The sequence below is a fragment of the Marmota monax genome, unplaced genomic scaffold, assembly GCF_021218885.2.
Source record: "Marmota monax isolate L192 unplaced genomic scaffold, Marmota_monax_Labrador192_F-V1.1 WCK01_AAM20220418_F8-fsc00019, whole genome shotgun sequence".
Taxonomy (NCBI): Eukaryota; Metazoa; Chordata; class Mammalia; order Rodentia; family Sciuridae; genus Marmota; species Marmota monax.
In genome coordinates this window covers 7,135,641-7,160,305 of record NW_026695242.1, presented here as the reverse complement: position 1 = coordinate 7,160,305, position 24,665 = coordinate 7,135,641, and the positions used below count along the sequence as shown (strand labels likewise).

At 57.3% G+C, this 24,665-nt stretch overlaps 2 protein-coding genes across 7 annotated transcripts in view; one reads left to right on the top strand and one right to left on the bottom strand.

Annotated features, from left to right (window-relative positions):
• The window catches only part of Cdh23 (cadherin related 23), a 383,514-nt gene that overhangs the window by 325,267 nt on the left and 33,582 nt on the right, over positions 1-24,665 (top strand). The gene's annotated exons all lie outside the window — the stretch shown is intronic.
• On the bottom strand, positions 89-21,967 carry Vsir (V-set immunoregulatory receptor). Its single transcript, XM_046419886.2, has 7 exons — positions 21,740-21,967; positions 11,738-12,166; positions 11,079-11,135; positions 5,625-5,732; positions 2,348-2,375; positions 1,215-1,408; positions 89-1,040 (listed from the first exon to the last, which is right to left on the bottom strand). Exons 1-7 carry the CDS (start codon positions 21,819-21,821, stop codon positions 1,003-1,005), a joined length of 936 nt encoding a protein of 311 aa, XP_046275842.1. The 5' UTR covers positions 21,822-21,967; the 3' UTR covers positions 89-1,002.

Here is a 24,665-nt window from a genome sequence, read left to right as displayed (position 1 = left end):
CAAATGCCAGGGGACGGGGCCTCCCTAGGCCTCAGGCACGCCAGAAGCAGAGGGGGTTAAACCCCACATCCCTAGTCCATTCACAGGGTTTGCACCTATTGCCCAGGTCATTTTAATAGCACCCCCTTTTCACAATCAAAAGTGTCGCAGTATGGGCAAAACTTTGTGTGGCCACCCTCGCTACTGGCCATGCTGAGCAGTGGGAGCAAGGGACAGGGAGGGTAGCTGGGGTCCCACTCACCTTCCCAACAGGCCCCACCCACCCACCCTCCCTCGCCATCATCCGCGGTGAGTGGCGCAACCTCCGGCCCAGCCTCAATTGCTCAAGACACCAGTGGTTCACAGGGACCACTCTGCCCCAGTATGCACTTCCCATCTGGGGGCCACTGAGGACCGAATGCTGGCAGTGGGAGCCCCGGATGCACTTAACCTGTTGACAGATCCTCAGTGACACTGATGCCAGGAGGCATCGGGGGGAGTTCCGATGACAGGGAGGAGGCAGCTCAGCCCCAGAGCCCCACGGGTGCAGAGTAAGGTCCACAGAGGGGCAGCCTCAGGTGACACAGGGACCCAGGCCAACCACGGCAGGCAGGAGTCTCTCTATCTCTTGTCCTGCATCTCATGCCTGGGACAGTGACAATGAGGGCCCAGGCCAGTGCCCACCTCGTCACCTCCATGCCACCAGGTCCCAAGACTCTTGTCCCCAGGCAAGAGGCTGCTGCAGCACTGGAAATTCTGGGGCTTCTTAGGATGGAGCTCATTTGGCACCTGGTGAATGCAGGTCTCTGGGAGATTCCGCACCCCAACCTCCTTGGGACAGGAGTGGGTAGTCCAGCACCTTCTCCCCTGCCCAACACAGCGTCCCGACTGGCCGAGGGTCCGGGCGTTGCAAGTGAAGCAGAGTCTGGGCCCAGAGCAGGAGGAAGGGGGCTGAGGACACTCCCAGGGCCAGCCCCGGCTCAGATGCACCTGCCCCAGCCCCAGCCTCTGCTGCCCACTGGTCTAGATGGCCTCGAAGTTTGGAGAGTCAGGAACCGGGTCTGCGAAGGACAACAGAGGCAAAATGAAGCGCGGCGGGGTAGGGGTGGGGGACTGCTTGGTCCCTCAGCCCCGGCCCAACCATGAGCCGTGAGGACTCCCCAGGGAGGGTGCCCGTAGGCCTTGGGTCCTGACCTTTACAGGTCAAGGTGCCGTGAAGGTCAGAAAGCACTTACCCAGGGATGGAAAGAAGACGTCCCCAGGGCCAGGCGGAGACAGGGGAGTGCTGGGCTCGGAGAGTAGGTGCCGTCCTGACTCGGAAGGCTGTCGCTGGGCCACATAGGACAAGGGGGGCCGCGCCTTGGCCTCAGGCACCCCCTGGACGGGTGGAGAGGCCTCAAAGCCAGGGTTTTCGATTCCTTGGGTGTTGCTGCCAGCGAAGCAGAATGGAAGGTCACCTGCTGCCCAGAGCGCGGCCTCTGCCCTCCCCGCTGTCCCCTCTTCTCACCTCCTTTCCCCTCTCCCAGGCCTCGGCAGCCTCTCCCAGCAAGCAGAGGAGCCAGGCCTCTCCCCCTGCCTGAGCTGCGGGCCTCAGGGCCGCTACCAGCACTGACCACAGTCCCTCCTGTGGTCAGACCCTCAGGACACAGGCAGGCAGCTTCAAACCCCTGCCTCAGGACTGAGGGGACACGTTTCTCTTTGGTCTGAATGGCTAATGGCGTTAGGACTGAAGGTACCCAAAGCTTATTTGAGCTGAGAGGAAGGTTCTCTTGTCTTCTGAGATGAGAAGGGCCCTCAACCTCTGAGTTCCTGGCAGGGTCACCAACAGGACCCGTATTGACCTGTCTGGGAAATCGTCCCTTTCCAACACTCAGGAGCTCTGGCTGTGGGGCTGGGGGCCAGGCTCCTGAGCGTGGCTCCTGCCGGAGCCCAGCTTCCAGGCCCAGCCTCCTGCCCAGAGCGCAGCACCCCCACCCACCCCCGAGCTGCTGACCCCCAGGCCCTTCAGTGTCTGCTCTCCTGTCTGATGGCCACAGCTTGCTGTGGGAGGCCCAGGTGGCAGGAGCCACTGCCCAGGTGTGGGGCTAGACCTGGGCCCACTGGCCTCCTCTGCACGTTCGGTGTGTGCCCCGGGGTCAGCTGCTCCCTCCCCTCCCAGGCTGGCCACCAGGGCCCAGAGGTGGGTGTGCAGAACCAGAGCTCAGCCCATGGGGTGAGGGTAGGTGAGGGGTGAGTGACAGGGTGGGTGACGGGGAGGACACCCAGCCAGCACAGATGTATCAGCTTCTCCGACCGCTGCGCCAACACAGAGCCCGCCCTCCCACAGCTGGCCCGGGGGTCTTCCCTGGAAAGCATCCAGGGGCCTTACCTGTCCATCCGCACCAACTCCTGGGCACCTAGGGACAGACAGAGAAGCCGGTCACAGGAAGGAAGGCAGCCCTGGTGGCAGTTGCCCCTCGGGAACTCCAGGAGTGTCCCGGGCAGGGCCCTGCTTGGCCCAGGTTCCACTTCTGTTTGGCAGGACGCCCATGTGCCTGTCCAGCAGGTGGACCCCCGTGAGTGGCCCATTTTGACTCTAAGTGAAAGTCTGCGATTTCCAAATGTGGGGGATGACATTCGCCACCAGGAAAGCAAAGGGACCAGCACCGTCTCTTGTGGCTTGGCCTACAGTGCGGGACCCTCAGGGTCTGCGTGTCCACCAAAGGCCTGGCTCCTGGGTTTGCTAACTGTGGTTTCCTGTTTGGACATTTGTCCCCTCCTGGTCTTTAGCCATGACCTTCTGGGTGGAGTACTCAAGGTCAGTTCCTAATTAGAGGGTTCCTGGTTCTCTCTGCCTCGCCCCCCGGTTACCTAAGAGAGGTGACATCTATTAGAGGAAGCTTCGGGGGTCTGAGCACCCCACGTCCCAGCCACACTGAACTGCTGTGACCTTGCCTCACACTTGGGGTTCCCCAACCCCCAAAGTGGCCACCAACTAGATGCAGGAGTTTTAACTTCCCCCTTTCTTAGGCTCCCCAGCACGGACTCCTCCGGTCCTTGTCATTCTAAGGAAACAGAGGGTGGGGGAGGGGCGCGCCTGCAGCACAAACTCAGGGAAGTCACACAAAGTTCCTGAAATCTGTCAGCACCATGCCCTGTTTACGGGGTGACTCCAAGTGTCGGGCTGGCTCCCTGTGGGTGCCCAACGTGGATCCCCTCGTCCTCCACCCTCTGGGGTAAGGATGCTAGTCCCACTTTAGAGCTGGGGAAACTGAGTCACGGTCCCAGGAAGCCGCACCCAGAACACTGTCCTCCTCACTGCCCCTGGCCCTTCTCTCTGTCCTCCCCTGAAGGTGGCTCATTCCAGAGCACCCCCTCCCGGCCAGGATCCTGAAAGCTTCCTGCTGGAGCACACCGCCACACCTCGTGTCCCCCCCCCCCCCCGCAGCTACATCAAGGGACGCTGACTCTCCATTTGGCATCAGGTCTCTAGCATCGTCCCACTCTGTCCTCTCTTGTCTCTGTCACTGAGTCTGAAATCATGTGTCAGTTCTTTATTCTCTTTTTATTTTCTTTTGGGAGGGAGAGGGGACTGGCCTCAAAAGTATTTTTATTAGAAGATGATTTGTTTCCTACCTTTCTGTGGGGTAAAGGGCTAGAGAGTAACTGTCACAGAGCAGGGTTCGTTCCGAGTTTCGGGGGATGTGCATGCCCTGGGGGGCAGCATGCCCCTCGCCAGTCACTGTGCCCACACACCCCCTTTCAGCCCAGTGCACCTGTGCCTTCCTGGGACAGACTGGACCCTCCTAGAAAGTCCCAAGGGTTAGACCTGGAGTGAAGGTTCAAGGTGTGCAGCAGGAGGTACTGGTGACTGGCCCCAGTCCCCTCCGGGCCATGTCCCTAGGAACCCCCCACCTGACACCTCAATGGCATTTGGGCCTGGGGCTGTCCATTCTCTGATTTTCCTTCCCCAAGGAACCCTGCAGAGAAGGCTGGGGACGACAGAGAGGAGCACGTACCCTCCCCCACGCCACCCCACCCCACCCCCCACCCCACCCCGGCGCCAGACAGCATCCTCCGCCCAGAAGGCGTTTGTAACCCTGTTCCCGTGTGCGCTGACCACACCGAGGCGGGCCACACTGCGGTCTGAGGGAAGGAACAGGGGCTGTCTGGGAGCCGGGCCAAGCTGGGCGGGCTCCCCCTCACCCCGCCCCGCCCAGGGGAGGGCAGTTCAAGCGGCTCTGCAGCCACCCCCCCACCCCTGGACTCCTTCCTGCCCCAGCCCCAACGTCTGTGCCACCCAAGGCCAGCCCCGTCTCCCTGTCAGGAAGCTGTGCGGGCTCTAGGGGAACAGGGCAGTCCTGAGAGTAAAGGCGAGGGCAAGGAGGTCACAGTCCCCAGGTGATCCACAGCGGGGCTCCAGGCAGGAGCCCCAGCAAGGAGGACAGGGAGCCGATGCAGCCAAAGGTGTGACCTGGGGACAGCAGTGCTCCCTCAGTCAGGTACCTCTGCAGCCAGGCAGAGGGGAGGTGGCTGGGAGGGATTGCAAGGGCAGAGTTCCCTGCCCTCCTGCTCTGGGAGGACTGAGGCTGGCCGAGGCTCCCACAGGGTCAGGGAGGGAAGAGGCACTGTTACCCAGAATGAGAATACGAAAGGTGTTCAAGGCTGTGAACTTGAAGCCTGGCTTCCCCGCTTATTTGCTGTGTGGTTCTTTAGGCAAAACACAACCTCTCTGAGCCTCAATTTGCTCAACTAAAAATGGATGAGCAAAAATAATGGTGGCACCAAGTTCTAGAAGTTGTTCTGTGGACTAAGTGAGACAATGTATGTAAGAGGCCTGGCACGGAGCCGGGCACAGCAGCCCCATCAGCGGGTTGTTGGCTCTGATGAGCATTTGGATCATATGGTTACATTACATCCCCTGGAAAGAGCAAGGGTGCCCAGCTCCAAGGCTCAGTCCCAGCTCTGCCCCTCATTGTGACGTAGCATTTGGTTAGTTCTTCTTCTCCTCCTCCTCCTCCTTCTTCTTTTAGGGATTGAACTCAGGGGCACTCAACCACTGAGCCACATCCCCAGCCCTATTTTGTACTTTATTTAGAGACAGGGTCTCACTGAGTTGCTTAGCACCTCACCATTGCTGAGGCTGGCTTTGAACTTGGGATCTTCCTGCCTCAGCCTCCTGAGCTGCTGGGATTACAGGTGTGCGCCACAGCACCAGGCTTTGGTTAGTTCTTTAATTCATTGATCTTAGACTTCTCCACAAAAGGAAGGGCTTCACTGAATTCATCTCTAAGTCCCCTTCCACTTCTAATACTCCAAAACTCATTTTTGTTCCCGAAATTGCTACTACTTTTAAAATAAACCCACCCTTACATTAGAATAGGTCCCCAAAGGATCTCTGGGTGGCGCCATTGTTAGAAATCAATACGAGCTCTTCCTGTTACCCCCGAGACTGGTCATTCCTTCATTCAGAACACAGTTTTTGGTGAGCACCAAGCCGGCACTGCCTGGGGGCCAAGTACCTGGCAGGCACTCGGGCCCCAGAAAACATGTGCCTGGGTGTCCAAGGAAGGGAAAGGAACATGCCTGCCCGCACCTTGGAAACCCCCAGGACCTGGGCCCAGTGGCCACTCCCCGCCCCGCCCCGCCCCATGGGCAGTACTCACGGCGGTGGGAGGCTGCCTGCCTCTGCTTGTAGACCATGAGCAGGATGAGCGGGAGGCACAGGATGCCCACGACGCAGGCACCCGTGGCCAGGGCTGCCGCCGTGATGTCTGCAAGGGCAGAGAGACAGCCAGGGTGAGGCCCATCCCACCTGCCTCCCAAAGGAGAGGAAAGGCTGGGGAGCCAGGGGACCCAGCAACTCTGTGACCTGCAGAGGCACAGATGGCTGGGAACCACCTTCCAAAGACACCTCCCTCCTTCCCCAAGGCGGGCCCAGGCTCAGAGAAAGACAGGCCTGAGGCCCACAGCTGAGGCAGCTCCAGGAGAGAGAACAGACTCCTCCTCCTGCCCACAAGGGAGAGCCGGACCACCCTGGGCCACAGGTTGTGCCCAAGAGGGAAGCAGGGCCGGGTGCGGCAGCACAGGCCTGTAATCCCGGGGGCTCGGGAGGCTGAGGCAAGAGGATCGCGAGTTCAAAGCCAGCCTCCGCAACTTGGCAAGGCCCTAAGCAACTTAGTGAGGTCCTGTCTCTAAGAAAAATATAATAAAGGGCTGGGGATGTGGCTCAGTGGTTAAGCAACCGGGTTCAATTCTGAATACCAAAAAGTAAAAAAGGGAAGCAGGCCTTTCACAGACCCCGTGCCACAGAGTTCAAGGTCAAAAGAAGCCCAAGTAACAAAAAAAAGTTTCAGAAGTAAAGGTGTTGGTCTCACAGGATTGAGAAGGTAATTCAGTTGCATGGCATTGAATTGTCCCCTTAAAGATGGTCCAAATGGCACACTTTTTGTCCTAGATGTCTAACCATGATAACAACAAAAAGCCCTAAGCCACCCCTTGAGGGACCCCATAGCTCCGGGTCAGGGATCCCTGGGAGCCCCACCTCGTAACCTCAGGCACACAAGTCATGGGAGGGGGGCCAACTTGGAAGAAGAACTAGAGAATTGTTAATCCTTCTCTGACATTTTTAAACATTGAGCTTTTAAAATTAAAAAAAAAACATGCAAATTTAAAAAATACTCAGAAGTGTCTTCCTCCCTCTGGAGCTCCACGGTCCCTTGTCTGCCCCTCTAGATGGGTTCCCTGCACAGCCAGCAGACAGGGGAGCGTAGGACCGTTGCTCTCCCGCTCATCATAGCTGGAGCATCTGAGTACAGAGACCCCTCACCTGCCCAGGGCTCTATCACACACAGCTCCCCCAAAACTTATAGAAACATGCCCTCCTGGTGGGCATGGCGGTCGCCTGTTCGTTCTGCAGAAGGACTCTGTGAGCTTGCACCCCTGGCCCCCTGGGAAAGGGCATCTGAACACACCAATTCCTAGCCAAGTCCCAAGCCAGACTATGGTGTGTGAGTTTTCTTTTAGGCGATGGCTAAATCGCCCTCCAGAAGGTTCTGCCGCTTCCCGGTCCCAGCAGCGAGGGGAGGTGTGATTTATTTCAGTCCAGCTGCTGACTTCAGGGGTTCTGCTGGGAATAGGGGAGCCTCAGAACCGCAACTAGCAGAAGGGCACTTCCTTCCTATTTGAGCCTTTCCCTTGACCAAAACAGCTGAGAGACCGTGCTCTAAATGTTGCTCTGGGGGTTCAGTTGGGAATACAGGCCATTTTTTTTTATCTCTTTGTGTGGCCAAACAACCCAGCGGTGTAAACAAGCTTGCAGGGGGTTGTTCGCAGGGCGGAAGAGAACAAAATGTTTTCAAGTGCTTTAGAAGTGCTCTTCTGTACAGGAACAGGGTCTGGGCTCCTGACAAAGCAAGTTCCGCTCCACACTCGAGCAGGCTCCGTGCAAATTTTAGCAAGGCTGCATTCTAACGTGGAATATTGAAAGTAAAAGCATTCTCTATAGAGTGATCTCAGGCCATTCCATGTTTCTAAACCCCATCCAAGGACCTTCCTGTGGGCAATATCTGAGAAGCTGGTTGCAAAGCACTCTCTTCCGGTCATCAAAGCAGGGTTCCTCCGATGTTAGTAAGCAACACTTAGTGTGCTCCAACAGGTGCTCAGGGACTCTGTCCACCTGGGAGGCTTGGCAGGATCCCTCTGCCTGACTCTCTTCTCTGAGTGGAGGTCCCCCTCTGGGGCCTCTCTAGGAGATGAGCATTGAAAACCTGAGATTTCCTTACAACCTGTGCTGAGAGTTGAGGCTGGAAAAGAGGGGACAGGTCTGTGACTTTGGGGACGGGTCTGTGGGCATCTCTGCAGAGCCCAGCCTGGCCACAGTCCCCCATCCCTCTCCCCATGCACCACCAGTGCTGGTACCAGCATTCACTAGGGGTACTTGGTCACCATCCAGGGTCAGGTTCACCCTGGAGAGGTGATAAGGCTCTGGCAGAGGTGGTCGCCACCCCTTTGCTAGGGCGTATGCCAGGCCCTCGTGCAGCAGGGTGGGGCAGGAGGGCCCGTCGGGCGGGGGTCTGCCGGATTCCTGGTGGTGTGTGTGGAGGAAGGAGTGGGCTGCTGCGGGTTGGACTGCCTGGTCCCCAGGGAGGAGGCTGGAGGAGGGCAGCCGCAGCCCACCTGCCGTGTTGGAGAGGCGGAGAGGCACAGAGATGCACCCGGAGCCCCCTTCCCTGGGCCCCACCTTCCCCGGTCCCTGCTCCCCGTCTCCTGTGACTTCCTCCCCACTCAGGTGACTTGGACTTTCACTTATCTCAGGGTCTAGCTACTCCCACGGCCCAGGAATAACACTTAGAGCCCTGGGCCCAAGCTAGAGAAAGGGAACTCAAAGAACTTGTTGGCTGGAAGATTGGCTGGCCGACCAGGGGCGGCTGTCTTAGAGGAGGCCCTGCGACCTGGCCAAAGAGAAGCGACAGTGGAGAGCAGCACCCAGTGTCCAGCCCTGGGCAGTGACGGGTTACCAGGCAAATGGCTCTAGGCCCCTCAGGAAGCAGGACTGTGCTCTCTGCCTGCTGCCACCTACTTGCTACCCTGCCTTGGCTCAGGGGGTTGGATGAGTTGACTTGGAAATCAGGCATCTAGAAGTAAGAGCAGCCACACCTACATTACCCCACATGCAATACCTCACTGTGTCTCACAGAAACCCTGGAAGGTAAGCACTATTCAAATCATCTCCATTTGGCAGATAATAAATAAATAAATAATAAGGCCCAGAGAGGTTGAGCAACTGGGCTGATTTCAGGATCCACGCTCTTAACCACCTCACCGCCGGCCTTTCCCTAGAATGGACCCGGGGAACCGCCCTGGCACACACAGTTTTGTTAGTTGCCAACATTTTAAAATTGAGAGAGTCCATACAAAACCTGGTGTCCAGCTTTGCCGAACACTCAGCTGCTCTGACTTTGCTGGGCTCCCGTCCCGACACACACAGTGGGAACGACCCCATGGCTGGTGGCGGGTGCTCTCCCCAGTCCCCACCCCTCCCTGCTGTCTTCCTCACCAGCTCCTTGGCCCTGGGGCACAAGAGCTTTCCATCCCTGATGCAGCTCCTGAGATGACCCTGACTACCTTGCTGTTAAGGAAGAGGACCCGGCTGCCCGATGGCCCGGGTGAAAACAGTTCCCAGAGAAGGACAGGGCTGTTCAGTGCCCACACCTGACCCCAAGGCACGGCCAGAGGCTTCTCATCTGGAGCCCGCTCAGTGTCGGTGCCCACTGTCTAGACTGCTAGAACCAAGAGTTTGGGAGGGGGAGCCCCAGGAGTCCTCAGAGCCGTCTCCTGCCCCCACAGCTGTGACAGACGCAAGCATGTCCCTTGGACCCTCAAGGAGCCAATTCCCTGGACAGCAGCTCTGGGAAGCAGGGCCTCAGGGAGGCTTCACTGTCTGAAGAGTTAGGGACGGAAACGCCAACACCCGGGGACAGCGGTGCCCAGCGGTGAATGCCTGACCGGCTCCTGGCCGTCAAGTCCAAGTTCTGCCGGGCTTCCCGGGCCTTCCCAGACACCTTCCTCTGCCTGCACTCCTCCAGGTCAGGAGAGAGGACTCCAGCCTCCACCCCCTCACTAGCCTCACCCCCTCGGCATTCCCTCTGGGCTCCGGGTCAGGGAGCAGGAGCAGGGCCCCTCCCCTGCCTGAGCCTCAGTTTCCCCAGCTGTGGCCTGGGGGCAGCAGTGGACCTGCACGGCTCCACCAGAGTTTGTGGAGGAAGAAGTGGGACTGGGGTGTTTACTCATAGTGAAGGAGCTGTGGGGAAGTGAATGTCACTCATGCCCCACAGGGCTGGCCACCCTGTCCCATCACAGGCACAGCTGTGTGCACACAGTCGTGAGCTGCTGCACGGGAAAGTGGCCACTCAGAGGGGAAGTGAGGACAGCCATGGTGGTTTGGTGCTGAGGTGACACTCGAGCTCTGCAGTGTGCCAGGAGAGGGGCTGGACCCTCCTGAGGTCCATGGAGGTCTAACTCAGACTCAAGTGCATGTTCTAATTTTGCTTCTGGTTGGTGTGTGTTTGTTGGCTTAAAAAAAAAAATGGGTAGTTTTAAGCCGGGCACGGTGGTGCATACCTGTGATCCCAGCAGCTGGGGAGGCTGAGACAGGAGGACCGTGAGTTTAAGGCCAGCCTCAGTAACTTAGCAAGACCCTAAGCAACTTAGTGAGGCCCCCTCTTGAAATTAAAAAAAAAATAAAAAGGGCTGAGGATGTGGCTCAGTGGTTAGTTCCTGAGTTCCATCCCTCGTACTGAAAAAAAAAAACAGAAAAGAAAGAACAGAAAAAAAAAATTGGTAACTTGAGTCAAAAGCCACCACCGCCTTTGAGTTGGGGTTTGCCTGGGGGCTGTAGCTCAGCTGTGCCCCTTCTGACTCAGCCCTCCTGCTTGTCCTCCTGGAGATCAAGGACACAGTTTTCCCTTCTGCATCTCCAGGGCCTAGACAGAGGCTGGTCCCCACAGGATTCCTGATGAGTGCTGGGTGGCCAGAGGGTCTGGAAGCCAAGGCCCCCTCCTCTTAGAAGAGCAGGACATCCCTAAGACTTGTCCCCTTACCTGCTGTCTCCAAGCTGCTGGGCTTTCTCACCTGACCTCTGGGTGCTCAGCCACTGGTGACAGCAGTGTCCCCTACCCTGAGGGCAACTGTCTAGGCAAACACTGCAGCTGACAGTCACTCACTGCCCTGCACGTCCAGTCTCCTCCCGCAAGGTAGGAAGAAGGGGACGTGCTCAGAGCTAAGCAAGCTGTAGCCAAATCCCTGCTGTGCTGCCTGAGCTGTGTGTTTGGGGGGGTTGAGGCACCTCTCTGGGCCTCTGTTTCCCTGTATGTGGAGTGAAAATGGTGAGGCCTGATTCACGGAGGAAGCGGTTCCTGCAGGGAGCAGCTGGAAGGGGAACAGGGACCGGCTCCTGGGGCTATAGCCAAGGAGGAAGCAAAAGCTCTGGGAGCCGCAGGGAGGAAGACGGGATCCAAGTGCATGTGGAAGTGAGGCCAGAGTTGAGAGCCCAGCCTGGGCTGAGGACGCAGGAGGACAGAGGACAGAGGACACAGGAGGGACACCAGGGTGGTCCTTACTTTCACTCTCCTGCGGGGAGAATGGATGCAGGACGCATTTGGATGGCGTGTCTTTGCCTGTGGGAGGAAAGAGAAGGGCCATCAGCTGAGTGTCACACCCAAAAGGCCGAGCAGGCTTGTCTAAGCCAGTATCCCCTCAGCATATGTCACGGGTACATGTGCTGCAAGCTAGCGCCCTCTCGGCAGTGCTGGCCCCGTCGGAGCACACACCCTGACACACCCTGGCACACCCTGGCATGTTCTCACCCTGCTCATTCTCATGCCACCCCCAGGGACAAGTGGGGACCTGCTGGCACCCACACTTATCCACCTCCCAGCCCTTTCCTTCTCAGCTGGACAGACACGTGCGTGCACACACACAGCTGCTCAGCCAGCCACCAACTCACACCCAGGGCATCTGTCAGTCATGCTGTTGCCCACACCCTCTGTGGCCACGGTGCAGAGTCACCCTGCCAGCCCAGGTCCGTCCACGAGAAGCCACAGACGCCCTCCCTCTCCCCCTCTGCATCACACCCGCTAACCCACGTCCACACCCCCCACGCTCAGCCACTCCTTCCCACACTCACTGCAGTGCCAGCGTCACCAGTACAATCTCGTGTACGGTCCAGGGTGGTGCGCAGCAGCCCACGCCCCCAGGCTATGCACACAGCTGCCCTCACCTCTCTGCACCTGCAGCTCCATGGCCCCATAGACCCTGTGCTCCAAGTGGTGGGACCTGATTTCCACCACCAGGCAACAGTAGAGGCCACTGTCCTCCAGGGTCAGGTTGCGCATGGTGATGGAGAAGTTGCCGTGGTGGTCGAAGGCCGACTCCACCCCGTGGCTCCGGGCCAGTTCCTGGCTGGTGTTGGCGGTGTGGCGGTCCCCATGGTGCAGGTGAAGGTTCTGGAACGTGAGGTTGCGGATGGGTCGGCGCTCGGAGCAGACTTGCACCTCGCCCCGCGAGCTGCGGTACCAGGTCTTGTAGAAGGTCACGTCGTGCCCTTTGGACACAAGGCCCACGAGTCTGCAGGTCAGGGTGACATTCTGCCCTTCTGGACACATGTACAGGGAATATGGTGTGGCCACCTTGAAGGCTGCCACCAGACCTGGTCAGAGAAAGGACACCCGTCACCTGCCTGAGAGAGTGTCAGTCCCCCCAGCCTCCCCTTGGTCATTAGTACCGAGCGCGTCCCCGCCTGGTATAAGGAGCCACATGAGCCCAGCCCGCTGGTGTAGCCCTGGGAATGGGACCAAGAAAGGAGAGACTCTGAGGCAGGCAGAGACCGGGCAGCTGGATGTGACCCTCTCCTGGTGGCTTTGCCCAGGGTGGCCCCTGCACTGCCAATCTTTATGCTCAGCACTGCTTCATGCCACCCTGCTGGGGGCCATCTGCCCCTCTGCCCCTTCCCACCTCCTCCCCAGTGGGCACTTATTATATGCAAGGCCAGTGTCAGGCGCTGCGCCTCACCTGGACACCAAGCATGAGGCCTTTGGGAGCCAGTGGTCTCCCCAGCAGACAAGCCTGCGTCCCTGGCACGGGAACCCCACAGACAAGGTGAGCCAGTGCCAGGATTCGGGGCTCTTGCAGGAGAGAGAAAACAGCCTTCTGGGGGTGGTCAGGGCACTTCTGGGAGGAGGGAGGGTCTCTGGATTTGATGATGGACAGGCAGGATTTAGCAAGTAGAGAGAGACCCTGACGGGGAAGCCGGAAAACCCAAGGCGACGGAGGGATGGGGTGGGGAGCTCCTCCATGCCTCTGCCTCCCTCTGGCCCTGAGAACCACGTTCTAATTCTTCTTTTCTTTTTTTTCAATACACAGTCCTGGTCCTTTTTACCCTACCCCACTTTCCCCCCAAGCACTACTTTTGAAAACAAAACTGGGGAAGAATCTTGTCCTCTGTGTGGCTGAATGAGTCTCGGTTTCCTCATCTGTACAGTGAGAAAACGCTAGCTCAGCCCAGGGCTGCAGGAGGGCTGCTCTGGAAGGTGAGGGCCCCTGAGGAGATCTGTGCCCTCTGCAGACACAGGGAGGGTCGCTGTGTCAGGTTAGCACGGGGGCTGTGTTGTTTAATTGACATCTCAGGGCTGTTGTAGGCCAGCAGGCAGGAAAGCAGGGTTTGGAAATAGGTTCAAACAAATATGTCCTTTCACTGCCCCCGCCAGGGGCACTGCCTAGACTCAAGGAAATGCCACCTCCTCCTCCAGGTGCCCCTTCCCTGCCCCTAGAGTCCAGCACCTCAGCCGAAGGCTGGGTCCCCACCCCAGAAAAGCTGAAGCCTTGCCCAGTCAAGAGGGAGGCACCCTGCTGGGGCTTTGGGAGTGGGGCCAGCCTGCCTCGGAGTCCAGTAGCCATGGCCCCGAGCCTGACTCTTTACTGCAAAGCAGAAATGGAAAAGTCTCCCTGGTGGACTGGAGTCAAGGATTAGTAACAAGTGTTCTGCAAGTGGCTCCATAGTAGTTGGTGCTTGATACAGGGGAGCTAGATAGTTCTCTGATTCAACTCAAGAAACGTTTCCAAGGAGTGGGGGTGGGGTGGGGAATGGAATAGAGAATCCAGCTTTAAACTCTTTCCCGCTACAGTGTGAATGACTGATAAAGGCTTGAGATCCCATCCTGGAGTGCTTGTGTATCTAAAGGATGATATCATCCATCGCCCGCACAGTGGCACACACCTATAATCCCAGTGGCTCAGGAAGCTGAGGCCAGAAGATCTCGAGTTCAAAGCCAGCCTCAGCATCTTAGCAAGGCCCTGAGCAACTCAGTGAGACCCTGTCTCTAAATAAAATACAAAAAAGGGCTGGGGGTGTGGCTCAGTGGTTAAGCACCTCTGGGTTCAAATCCCCGGTACCAAAAATGAATGAATGGATGGGTGCATGGATGGATAGATAGATAGATAGAAAGAGGAGAGTATCAGGAAATCGCAAGGCCTTGGTCCCAAAGCACACATCTGCAGAAGTAGGGTGTTAGGCTTAGAAGGTAAAAACAGATACACCAGGGCCTTCCGCATGCTCTGCCTATATGTAAGAGCCAGACTTTTGGAAGTCACTGCAGGGTGAACAAAGACTTCAGAAATTCTGGCAGGATACTTCTCTCATTTACAGACAGTAACACAGAGATCCAGGAAGGAAACTGGTTTGATTGAAGTTTCAGAAAATATGAACTCAGAGCCTGGAACATGGGGGGCTTCAGGTTAAGCGGGATCTAGTTACAACTGTAAGAAGAATAGCCTGTGTTGTGCTGGAGGCCCAGGGCTCTGGGGCAGAGCTAACAATCCTGTGGGGTAGGCGTCGGGTTTGCTCCCTTTTCACCAATGAGGATACTGGCGCACATCGTAACTCACTGAGGATCATGCAGGAAGTGCTAAAACCAGACTCAGACACTTAGACACCATACCGCTGGAAAAATCGCCCAAACTGGAAGCCCACAAGCCACATCCAGTCTTCAAACATCTCATTAGACCCTCCAAGTATCTTAGATTATTTGTTTTGAGATTGCTAACATTTAAAATTCAGGGATTTGATATGGACATTCTGATTCGTAACGTACTCCTGTGAAAACCAGGCCACCGAGTCAGCTCCCCGGGAGACAACGGTCCGTGGGAGCTCAGCAGCAGCCTCCCCTTTCCACAGAGCCCGCCTTGCCACAGTCCTCACCGCTCCCTAATGCCTCCACCTGCTTCACTCTCCCATCAAATTTCCTTGGCTCTGTGGACATTTGATTTGTGACACAGGATTACAGCTCCCTCCAGGAGCTAGCCAGGGTGGAGGCTCGACTGCCCAAGCCCATCCATGTGACCCTCAGGCTCAGACAGGAGTGGAGACCAGAGCAAGGAAGCCCAAAGCTGAGCCGGGGCCAGGGGTATGGAATGGTGGGCAGAGCTCAAGGCTGTCCACACCCACCTGCCACCCGCCCTGTGCACACCCGTGGGGCGGAGAGACACCCAGGTCACCCACACTGGCATCCTGAGGAGACGAAGGGAAAGCGTGCCTTCCCGTGTTCAGGGACAGAGGTGTTAACCAGAGGCTGAGCTCCACCTGTGGCCAGGCCCAGCCAGAAAGCAGCCGACACAGGGCTGAATTCCCCGAGAAGCTGTCTCTCTGCCTGGGGCTCCTTTTAGGACCTTGCTAAATATTTGTGGAATGAAAGAAAGATGTTTTCTGTTCAGGTCGGAGGCAGTGAGTAAAGGGTTCAACCAGGGGTCAGCTCTTTCCAAATAGCTAAAAGATGAGTGTCAGCTCCACCCACTGAAGGGTGGGGGGGGGCTCTTCCTGTTTGAAGAGCTGGGGTGTCTAAGGCGTGGATCTCAGTTCAGCCACAGAGGGCTGTGTGGCCTTGGGCCAGTGGCTTGACTTCTCTGAGTCTGTTTCTGCATCTTTAAAGTAGGGATGATAATACCCACATTAGGGGGTATTGTGAGAATTGAATGAGCACGACAAGAGCCTAACATGTCCTAAATGGTCACAAGACAGCTTGATCTGTCCCTCCTGCCCACAGGGTCTCGAGGTAGAGGTGACCTTGGAATGTGCAGAGTCTCTAAAGAGGATATAAAGAGAGGGAAGCCCAGAGAAGGTGCACAAGGCCACACACCAAGGGCACAGTTAAGTGGGCACTGGGACCCAGGGACCTGGCTAAGTTCCGGAACTTTCCTGGCTCATGGCTGTCTTCCTGCAGGTGCTCCTGGGAGCCAGGGCCTGGTGAGATGACTGACTGAAGGCTCCCCCTGGCACTCGCTCAGGCCCAGGCACGAGTTACCTTCCTGTCCCACAGGCTCTGGGCCCCCTTGGAGCCTGGGGCCTTCCTCCCCACCCACTTTCCCCGGTCTCTGACAATGACCCAGGTGTCCAAAAGGATCTGCTTCTGACAATGAGCAACATCCTCCTGCCAAGTAATTATGATTCCAGCGTCGGGACACAGCCGCGCAACAGGAGGGGGGCGCGGGCGCAGGCGCGGGGAGCTGGACCCCCGTGCTATGTGCTGTTGTCCCCAGTGCTGTGCCCTGGAGTGTCCTCCCAAGGACAGGCCCCTCTGGGCCGGTCCCAGCCGTGGCAAAGGGATGTTTCTGGCCTCCTCCAGACGCCCCAGGACAAAGCCCTCCTGGGCCACCCCCATCTGGACTTTGGCTTGAAACTGGCCCCGCCCACCCGCCCGCCCCAATCCCAGGGCAGCTTCTCCTTTTTTTCTAAAAAGGGGAAGAGGTCCTTTTGGGACCTATGGGGGGGGCGGAGTGTGGGGGGGAATGTGTGGGGGGTGGGATTGAGCAATGCTCCTTCTCCTGAAGTCCCTCTTGTCCCCCTGTGGGTTTCCAAGGAAAGTGCCTCCCGGGAGGCCAAGTCCTTCCTCACTGTCCTGGTGCAACCCTGGCGTCAGGAACACCACTGCTTGGGCCCTGAGGGCTCTCAACTGGTGCCTTGTCCCCTTGCCTGTTCACTTGGCCACCGGCCACCTTTGGAGGTGGTCCCGGCTTGGTCAGGCCGAGAGGCCCCACCCACAAGCTGAACTCCGCCCACTGCCGAGGCCCCACCCACACGGCTGAACTCCGCCCACTGCCGGGGCTGTAGAGTAAACAGCTATTAATCGCCTGCTGTTGCTGGCGCCGCACTAGATGAGAAAGTTCTGGTCCCTGGCTGCACAGAGGCCCCGCTGGCGTTAGCTCCTGGCCAGGCCCCACCCTCCAGAATGGCCACGGGGGCTGTAGGAAAAGGCCTTCATCCCGAGGCAGAGCTCTGAGGGAAACAGAGGCAGAGGCCAATCAGGATGAGCCTCCCGGTCTAGAAAAGGAAGTGCCCCAGGGCGAAGGCCGAGGCCCTGAAGCCAGCAAGTCTGCCCAGGGGGCTCTCTGGCCAGCGAGGACAAAGGGCATCTCAGATGTGTTTATTGATACCTGCCCCAGCAGGAAGTGTCCATTCACATCAGACTAAGGAGGCCGGGAAGGGGAAGCCAGGCTCTATGGGAGGAAGCCACACTTCCAGCCCCTCGGGAACCCGTCCGAGCATCCGGGGCTGAGGCTCCTGGTCAGTGGGCCTCCCCAGGGAGAGCCTGGGCGGGGAGCCAGAGGCCTGGCTGGGATGGATGAGCAGTCCCAGACTCCAGGGGCTTCCCACAGGGGGTCTGAGTGAGCAGGACCTCAGCTCTGGCCTCCCCTTAGGAGCCACGCTGTGAAAAGTCCCCATTCAAGTCCCCTAGACCTCCACCGTCCACCAGGGCAGGAGGCCCAGTGGTGGTAGCAGTAGCAGCCCCTTTGTGCTGGGTGTCGCTCTAAGAACTTTGAGGTGGACTCGCTTATCTAATGTCCCCACCTGAGGGGCAGGTGCTGGAAGCATCTCCATTGCGCAGCTGTGGAAGCTGAAGCACAGAGTCTCACAGCTGGTCAACTGTGGCAGGAATTTGAAACCAGGCCTCCAGAGGCCTGCAGCCCTCTGATTACTCTCTAGAGACCAGGGACTGACTGAAGGCCCCGCCTTCTGCCCCCAGATGGACAGATGGTCTGGCCAATGAGGGCTCAGCTTGCCTGGCAGCATCTATAACTTAAGGTAGTTTTACTTTTGGTTTTACAATATTGAATAACATTGAATCATACAGAGAGAAAGTTATTCCCTTTTCAATTCTCTCCCAGCCCTTATTACATCAAAGAGAAAGTACCAGTTTAATGCCACTGTGTCTTTTCAAAACATCTCTTGCTGTAAAAGCTAATCTCCTTTCTTCTGCCTCCTCTTCCCTCCTCCTCCTCCTTATTATCATCATCATCAATATCATCATCATCATCATTATTATTAAAGAGATAGCGGCAGGTTTCAAATTCAGAGCCTTCCCCTGACTAAAGTTTCCAGCTAGAATTTAATACCTTTATTTGGTTTTCCTATTATGTGTTTCTATGATTTTGTTCTATTTATGGCAGATGATACGGGCTTTCCACTTATGTCAATGATAAAAAGTTTCCTTTAAAATCTACCTGCTCAGACAAAACAATGAGTAGATTAAAAGGGGGCGGGGAGCAGACAAGACAGTAGGCAAGCACAACCGAAATCACAAAGGGCATGAGAAAACGGGCTCAGGAAACACCGGCATGGAATTACCCTTCACTGAGACCAAGCCACCCAACCTGCCCACTGCACAGCCCAAGGGGAAGTGTGTGTTTGGGATCCCGCGATGAGTGATTAACAGCAGGACTTAATCTCAGGTCCCCATGGGAGAGCAGAGCCTAGGTAAAAAGGCTAAAGGAGCTGCGCTTGCTTGGTCAGTAGCAGAAAAACTTCATTTCCTGAATTGCTGATGGCCAATATGGTGGCCATTGTCTTTCTCTCTGGGGATGGTCAGACTGAGCACAGGGACTAATGAGGAGATGAGATACAAGCAACATCCCACAGAGATAAGCAAACTCTAGACCAGGCTCATCTCGAAGTTGCCCTGTCCTCATCTCTGGAGGACTTTAAAAGGAGAACCTAGAGGCACCTCCATGGACATTGCAGAATCCAGGGCCCTCTGGATGTCTGTGGGTGGCTGTCAGCCTGGGCACCCTTCAGACTCCAGGATTCTGGAGAGTCCAGTCCTGGGAAAACCAGCCAATGCCTTCCCCTGCGCTGGGTGCTCTGCTCGGCCCCACAGGTGGCAAGGAGCTGATAGACCGCCAATGGCAGGTGGTCCCCAGAAACCGAGGAGTAATGTGTCACATGGGATTCACAAGGATTGGCCTCCATGTGAGGTCATCTGCTCATCGGCTCTTTAAGCGCTGCATCTGAGGGAGGGGCTGTCACACCTCCATGTTAGAGTCGGGGTGACTTGGAAGGGGATGTTGGGGATCTTGCCTGATGTGACAGAGTGGCAAATGGCTTGGGATTTGAGCCTCAATCTGACTCCCAAAGCTAAAGTGCTTAAGCGAGGGCTGTCTGGAAACTGTGGCATGCAGGACCCAGGACCCACAGAGCCCCTCGCCTCCCCATTCCCACTAGGCATACCATCAGGAAGGCCACTGCCATGCCAGAACTAAGGCGATCCATGGGGCATCGGAAAGCACGGAGACGAGGCTGATTCAGCCTCCTCTAGATCAATCATTGGCCTAAACCTGCCCTCGGGCTCAGCACATGGGACTCGGTCAGAATCAGCAGGCCACATGGACCCCGGAGGACCCTCTCACCCTTTCTTCTGCTCAGGCCTGAGATCTCACACACAGCAGGGAGGCAGGTGGCCTCTTTTTATGTCTCAGCAATGCACCACCTCCTGGGCCTCCCTCTCCCAGGAAGGTCACAGAACCTCTGCCCTGCTTGGGACAAACAGGAGAAATTAGCCCAGCTCAACTAGAGGCTCCCTGGTATTTTCTGGCTCCTGGGTATATCCCCTGGCATAGGCTAGATGCCCTCTCATGCCCACAGACTGGCATTCAGGCTGTTCTCTGTACTCTGGGGCCTCTGGGCAGTGGGCCATGGATTTCCTAAGAGTTGACCACTGCTGTGTCAGCCTTGCCACATGGGGTTACTCAATGAGCAGCCATGTTTACCATGAAGGGGAAGATGGTCACCCCTCCCTAGCCCTGATGCACCCCTGCCAGCTTGACTGTGTTGGTCCCAGAGTTTGGAACTGAGCCAGCCTGTGAGAGTGGAACAAGGACAGCTCCTTCCACAAGTCCTGGGAATGCCCTTGAGGAAGAAGAGGTGCTGGCACCCCTGGGGTCCTGGCTCCCAAGGTGTCCCCTCCATCCCTTCCACCCTGCATCAGGCCCATGAAAGGAGCATCTTCCATGGTTCTTGGGCTCTGAGCCCCTTACTTATCCAGAACTGGAGCACAGGCCTGCCCCAGCTACTCCATCTCCCCTGCCCAGGCAGAATGGCTTTACCCTTGAACGATCCTGCCCAGGGCAACCCAGCACCTCGGCAGGATGGTGAGCATTCTCAACACCCAGACCCTTCCTGGAGACCAGGGTGCCCCCAAGTCCCATGTGTGACCTTCCCCCACTATACAGGCTACTAGGTAGGAGGAGAAATATCCGTTAGCAAATGTGCCTATGTCACAGGTGAGACTCAGGCCAGAGCCATGAAAGGAGACTCTCCTGACGCCATTCAGTGGAGCCCTAGCTGTGTTCCTGACTGGTCCCAGGGAGAGACAGCCCTTAGGTGCACCAAGTAGTTTGAGTCGCCAAGACCTCTGGGAGTGAAGGCTCCAAGCTATGGAGGCAAAATAGGGTGAGGGGTTCTGAGGTCCCCTTGGGGCCTCCCATTACTGGATGTGCTGCTAAGCTGAGTGGCTAAGCCTGGTTCTCTAGGACTCAGTTTCCCAGATTGGGGCTGGGAGCAACCCAGCCACGTGAGGGGAGGGAAGGGGCAAGAAAACAGGAAGGGCTTCATGCGGCCACTGGGGGGAGGGCAGAGCTGGTGGTCCATGGTGGGTAGGGTGCTGGTCTTCCTGCCTGCCACCACCATCCCCTGCTCCTTCTGGAAGCCATATCCTACCATGAGCAAAGGTCTCGTGCCAGAATGTACCACTCCCTGCAGCTCCACTCCCCCACCCTTTGGATGTCATCTTGAAGAATATCCAGGCTGGAGCTTAGGCCACTCTGGGGTTGGGCTCCTGCTTCCTTATCAGCGGCCTAGGCCAGGCTTCCAGTGCTAGATAACAAGCCACCTACAAACACCCTAACTTGTTTCTGGGGTGTCTTCCAGGTTCTCTGTCTCCTCCTCTCCCTCTTATCCCATCTTCCCCCTTCCTTCTCTTCTTCTGACCTGCCCATTTGGTCCCTCTGCCAAGCCCTCCACCTCCGTCCTGCCTCCCTGTGACTCCCTCCATGACTCACACTTTCCCCCTGCCCTCCCCATCACATTTGGATCCCCAGGCTGCCTGCCAGCCCCCTCCTCCCTTGAGTTTAGTCTCTTCAACTCTGTTCAGACAAGAAGCAAGGACCAGGCTGTGGGTCCCAGGGCCCTGGCCCTACCCCTAGGAGTCCCTGTGTCCTGGCCAGGACAACATCCAGAGTCCTGACAGGATGGAGTGTGGAAGTGTGGGACTTCTATATCTGAGTTTAGGATACTGAGGCCACAGAGATGCAATAAATCACCCAAGGACCCAGAAGGGGTTCTTGCTGAGTTCAGGGAGCATCCCACATCCTCCCTAGTAGCCACAGTGATCTGTGAGCAGCAGCCTTGCCAGATGTCAGGAATCTGCTGACACTCTGGCCTTCAGACCCTCAGAATAGGGACCAGGTGGGTAGAGCTGTCGTGGAGTGGACAGTGCCCACCATGACCAGTGTCCACCCAGGCTCAGCCAGGAGTGTTACCAGGGCACTGGCTGAGAGTTCTGGAGCTCAGAGGCCAGAAGGGCAGGGAGATGCTAGAGTTGTCAAAAGCCAGTCGCCTTCACTAACACAAACTGGGGCTGCCTCCACCTTGTCCCACCCATGTCTTGCAGAAGCTCCTTGTGCCCTGTGTCCTCTGGGTGGAGAAGAGTGGGACAGGCAATCCTCAGGGGACAGTCTTGCCGGCTGCCTGGGCAGCTGTCAGTGTGCACAAGTGCCCAACACCAGCCGGAGCACTTGGCACCCTGCCCAGTGATCCCAGCCGCCTCAGTGCAGTGGGGTGGAGGTCACAGCAGGTTGAGAGGACTCTCGGATTCTCCTATCTTGCCCGTGTCCCTCCGGTGACCTGCGGTCCTCTCTCAGGGCTCTTCCCCAGCGCCTAGCTGCCTGCGAACCTTACCTCGGGACGCAGCCAGGAAGAGAGCAAGGAGCAGGGGCCCCCAGCGCCAGCCGCCGGCCTCAGGCACCGGGGGGACGCCCATGTCACCGTGGGGCAGAGCGGCGTGTGGCACAGCGGGGAGGAGCGGGCGGTGGGCGCTCAGGATCACCGCCGGAGCGCGCTGCTGTCGGGGCAGCCTCCCGAGTGAGTGCGGAGCCGGCGAGCAGCGGGCGGCCGAGCCAGGCGGCTCCGGGCCCCACAGCGCCCCCGGGGACCGCGGGCGGCACTGCATCCAGAGGGCCCCGCGGGAGGAGCCTGCGCTGCCCCATGTCCCAGCCAACCCAGCACTTGTCGTCTGGTGTAACGTCCTTTGCACTGCTCCAGTGCTTTTAAGAGATTATTACTTTGCACAGCCAAGAAGGAGCCCTCGCCTAACCTGGCAGGATGGCATGATCACATAGTTTGTATCTGCCCTCACCCTCCTGCCTCTGACAGTCTGGGGGCAGGACTTGTATGTACCCTGCATCCTCCAGCCCCCCGGGGCTCAGCTCCAGGGGTGGGAAGGTGGTGTGGATGACAGATGAAACCTGACATAGGTAACACGCTGAGCAGTTGGAAGTGGGCTTGACTTAGCTTCAGTGGATGCCTGACATCCTCTGCCCCTGGACGTGGGTGCACCAGGCAGGTCTGAGAGCCACAGCAGGCTCTGCCAGTTCTGACTGCAGGTCACACGCGGGATGTGTACTGTCTGCCGCTGTTTCCAGCAGACTCTCATCCAACTCCCTCCCAGGCCTGGTGCCCCCCCCACACACACACACACCCAGTTCTGCAGCAGCTGGCACTCCTGACCCCCGCCCCCCCACATCCACCTCTTCTGGCACTCTCGATCCAGCCCTGACCACCACTGCAGATGTCTCTCCTCTCATGCAAATTTTTCTTATCCCTCAGGGCTCAGTCAGGTCCTCCCTTCACAGCAGGCCTGGCCCTACCTTGAGGGCCCTCCAGGCTTTGGCATCCACACCCACTTTGCCCACCCCCCGGGCCTGAAGTGCCAACCCTGTGGCTTTGCTCCTGGACTCTTCCACTCTCTCAAGCTTGACCGTGAACTTTAGGGGACCTCGGCCTCCTCCCCCGTTGATTCTGCATTCCTGGCACAGGCCAGGCGTGGAGGGCTGCTTACCTGAGGGACACACCAATGAGTGTTCAGGACTGCCTGACCAAGTGGCGGGGATGACGACAGCGGGGACCAGGGGTCGCAGGAGAGGAGGGCACTGCTGTGGTGCCCAGTGGACCCCAGCCCCACTGCAGCTGCCCGAGAGATTGCTGGCCCCTCAGAGATCTTGAGCTCACAGTCGACCCAGGCTGAAGGAGAAGGACAGAGTCCAGCAGTGTCAGGAATCGGGAGAGTGGGACAGAAATTGTGGGTGACCCATGGATGGCCTGCTCCAGTCACAAGCTCTCTGGGGGCTCTCAGCCCTGCTCCCGGGGCAGGGAAGGCTACAGAAGAGGAAGGGTAGGGGGTATTTATTACTAGGTGTCCTTTTACAGGCCCAGACCCCTTGACCCAGGGAGCACTTCTGGGATGGGAGCCCCAGAAGCTGCCAGGACCTAACCCAGGTCCTCTGCTATGATCATGTCCTTGTGATCCCACCTGGGAAGGAGGTCCTGGCCCTTTCTAGTGGCAGAGCATGCATCCTCTTCCAGCCAGAGAAGGGACCGACTCAACTGAGATCAGGTGGGCACTGGGCCCTCTTCCACTCCAGCCAGCTTCTGGCAGAGTGAGGTGAGGTTTGCAGAGCCCTTCCCCCTCTCTCCCCTCCTCCCCCACCACACTGCCCAGCACTGAACCTTCTGCGTTGTGTCAGGGTAGGGCACAGAGGTATTGCCCAAAGTGTGGGCCTGGTCCAGAAACCTCAAGCACTCTTGCCCCGACACCAGGGCAGGGAGGAAGTACTCAGTCGGAACAGCCTCTGGGGCCCCGACTTCCTGCTCACTCCCGAGGCCAGAGAAAGGCAGACCACCTTCCCAGGGCTCAAGGTGGAGCTTCTCATGGTGGTGGGTCTGCACAGCGGCCCCCACACAGCTACAACCTGAAAGCGGTGGCCTTCCTGGACAGTCATCTTTGCTCAGATATTTGGGGCCCCCACGCTCAAATCCATTATGGAGAAGGATGAAAAGTCCATCTGAGCTTTCAAATAACACAGGAGAGATTGCACACGTTTCATTCTTGAGACAAAGTTTCAGGATATGTCCCCCAGACTTGGTGCTTGTCCCCTCTCCACTCAGTTGAAAACTGATAAAATAATGCATTTCTCCCTTCTTACGTGCTTGCTGTTTTAATAAAGATTCCCACAGACTCTAAGGCCCAAAAGATGCCTTCTGAGAAGGGACTCGGGCCACATGACTGACAGCAGACCAGTATCAGAAGAGACTTTAGAGGTCAAAGTGGTTTCTTTATTAACAGACAAAAAAGGTTCAAACAGGGAATGCAACGTGCTCAAGGTCACACAGCTCCATTTCAAGGTTGCCAGTCCTACCTGTTTTAGGAAAAGCTGTCCCTGAGAGCCATAGCTACAGGTCCTAGGAATCATCACCTTGTCAGGGGCGGTGACAGCCTTCTTGGGTTCAGGGACCCTGTCCATCTCTCTAGGCCTCCATAGGTGGCTCCAGAGTCAGCCAGGACCAAGGAAGAGGTTGCACACACATTGTCTAGATTCAGCTTTTGGTACGACCACCTGCTTTCTGTTCTCTGACCTTGACCATAGCCTCATCATATTCTCTCACTAGGGCATCTTTGCAGTTGTCATAACCAAGATGTTTCAGATGAGTCACTAGTAGTGGTTTGTACGGGTCAGGATCCTGGCTGGAAACAGATGGCACTCATAAAGGGCTCAACTCAAGAGAGTATGGTGGACGCCCCCCGACACCAGCGGGCACAGGAACCCCT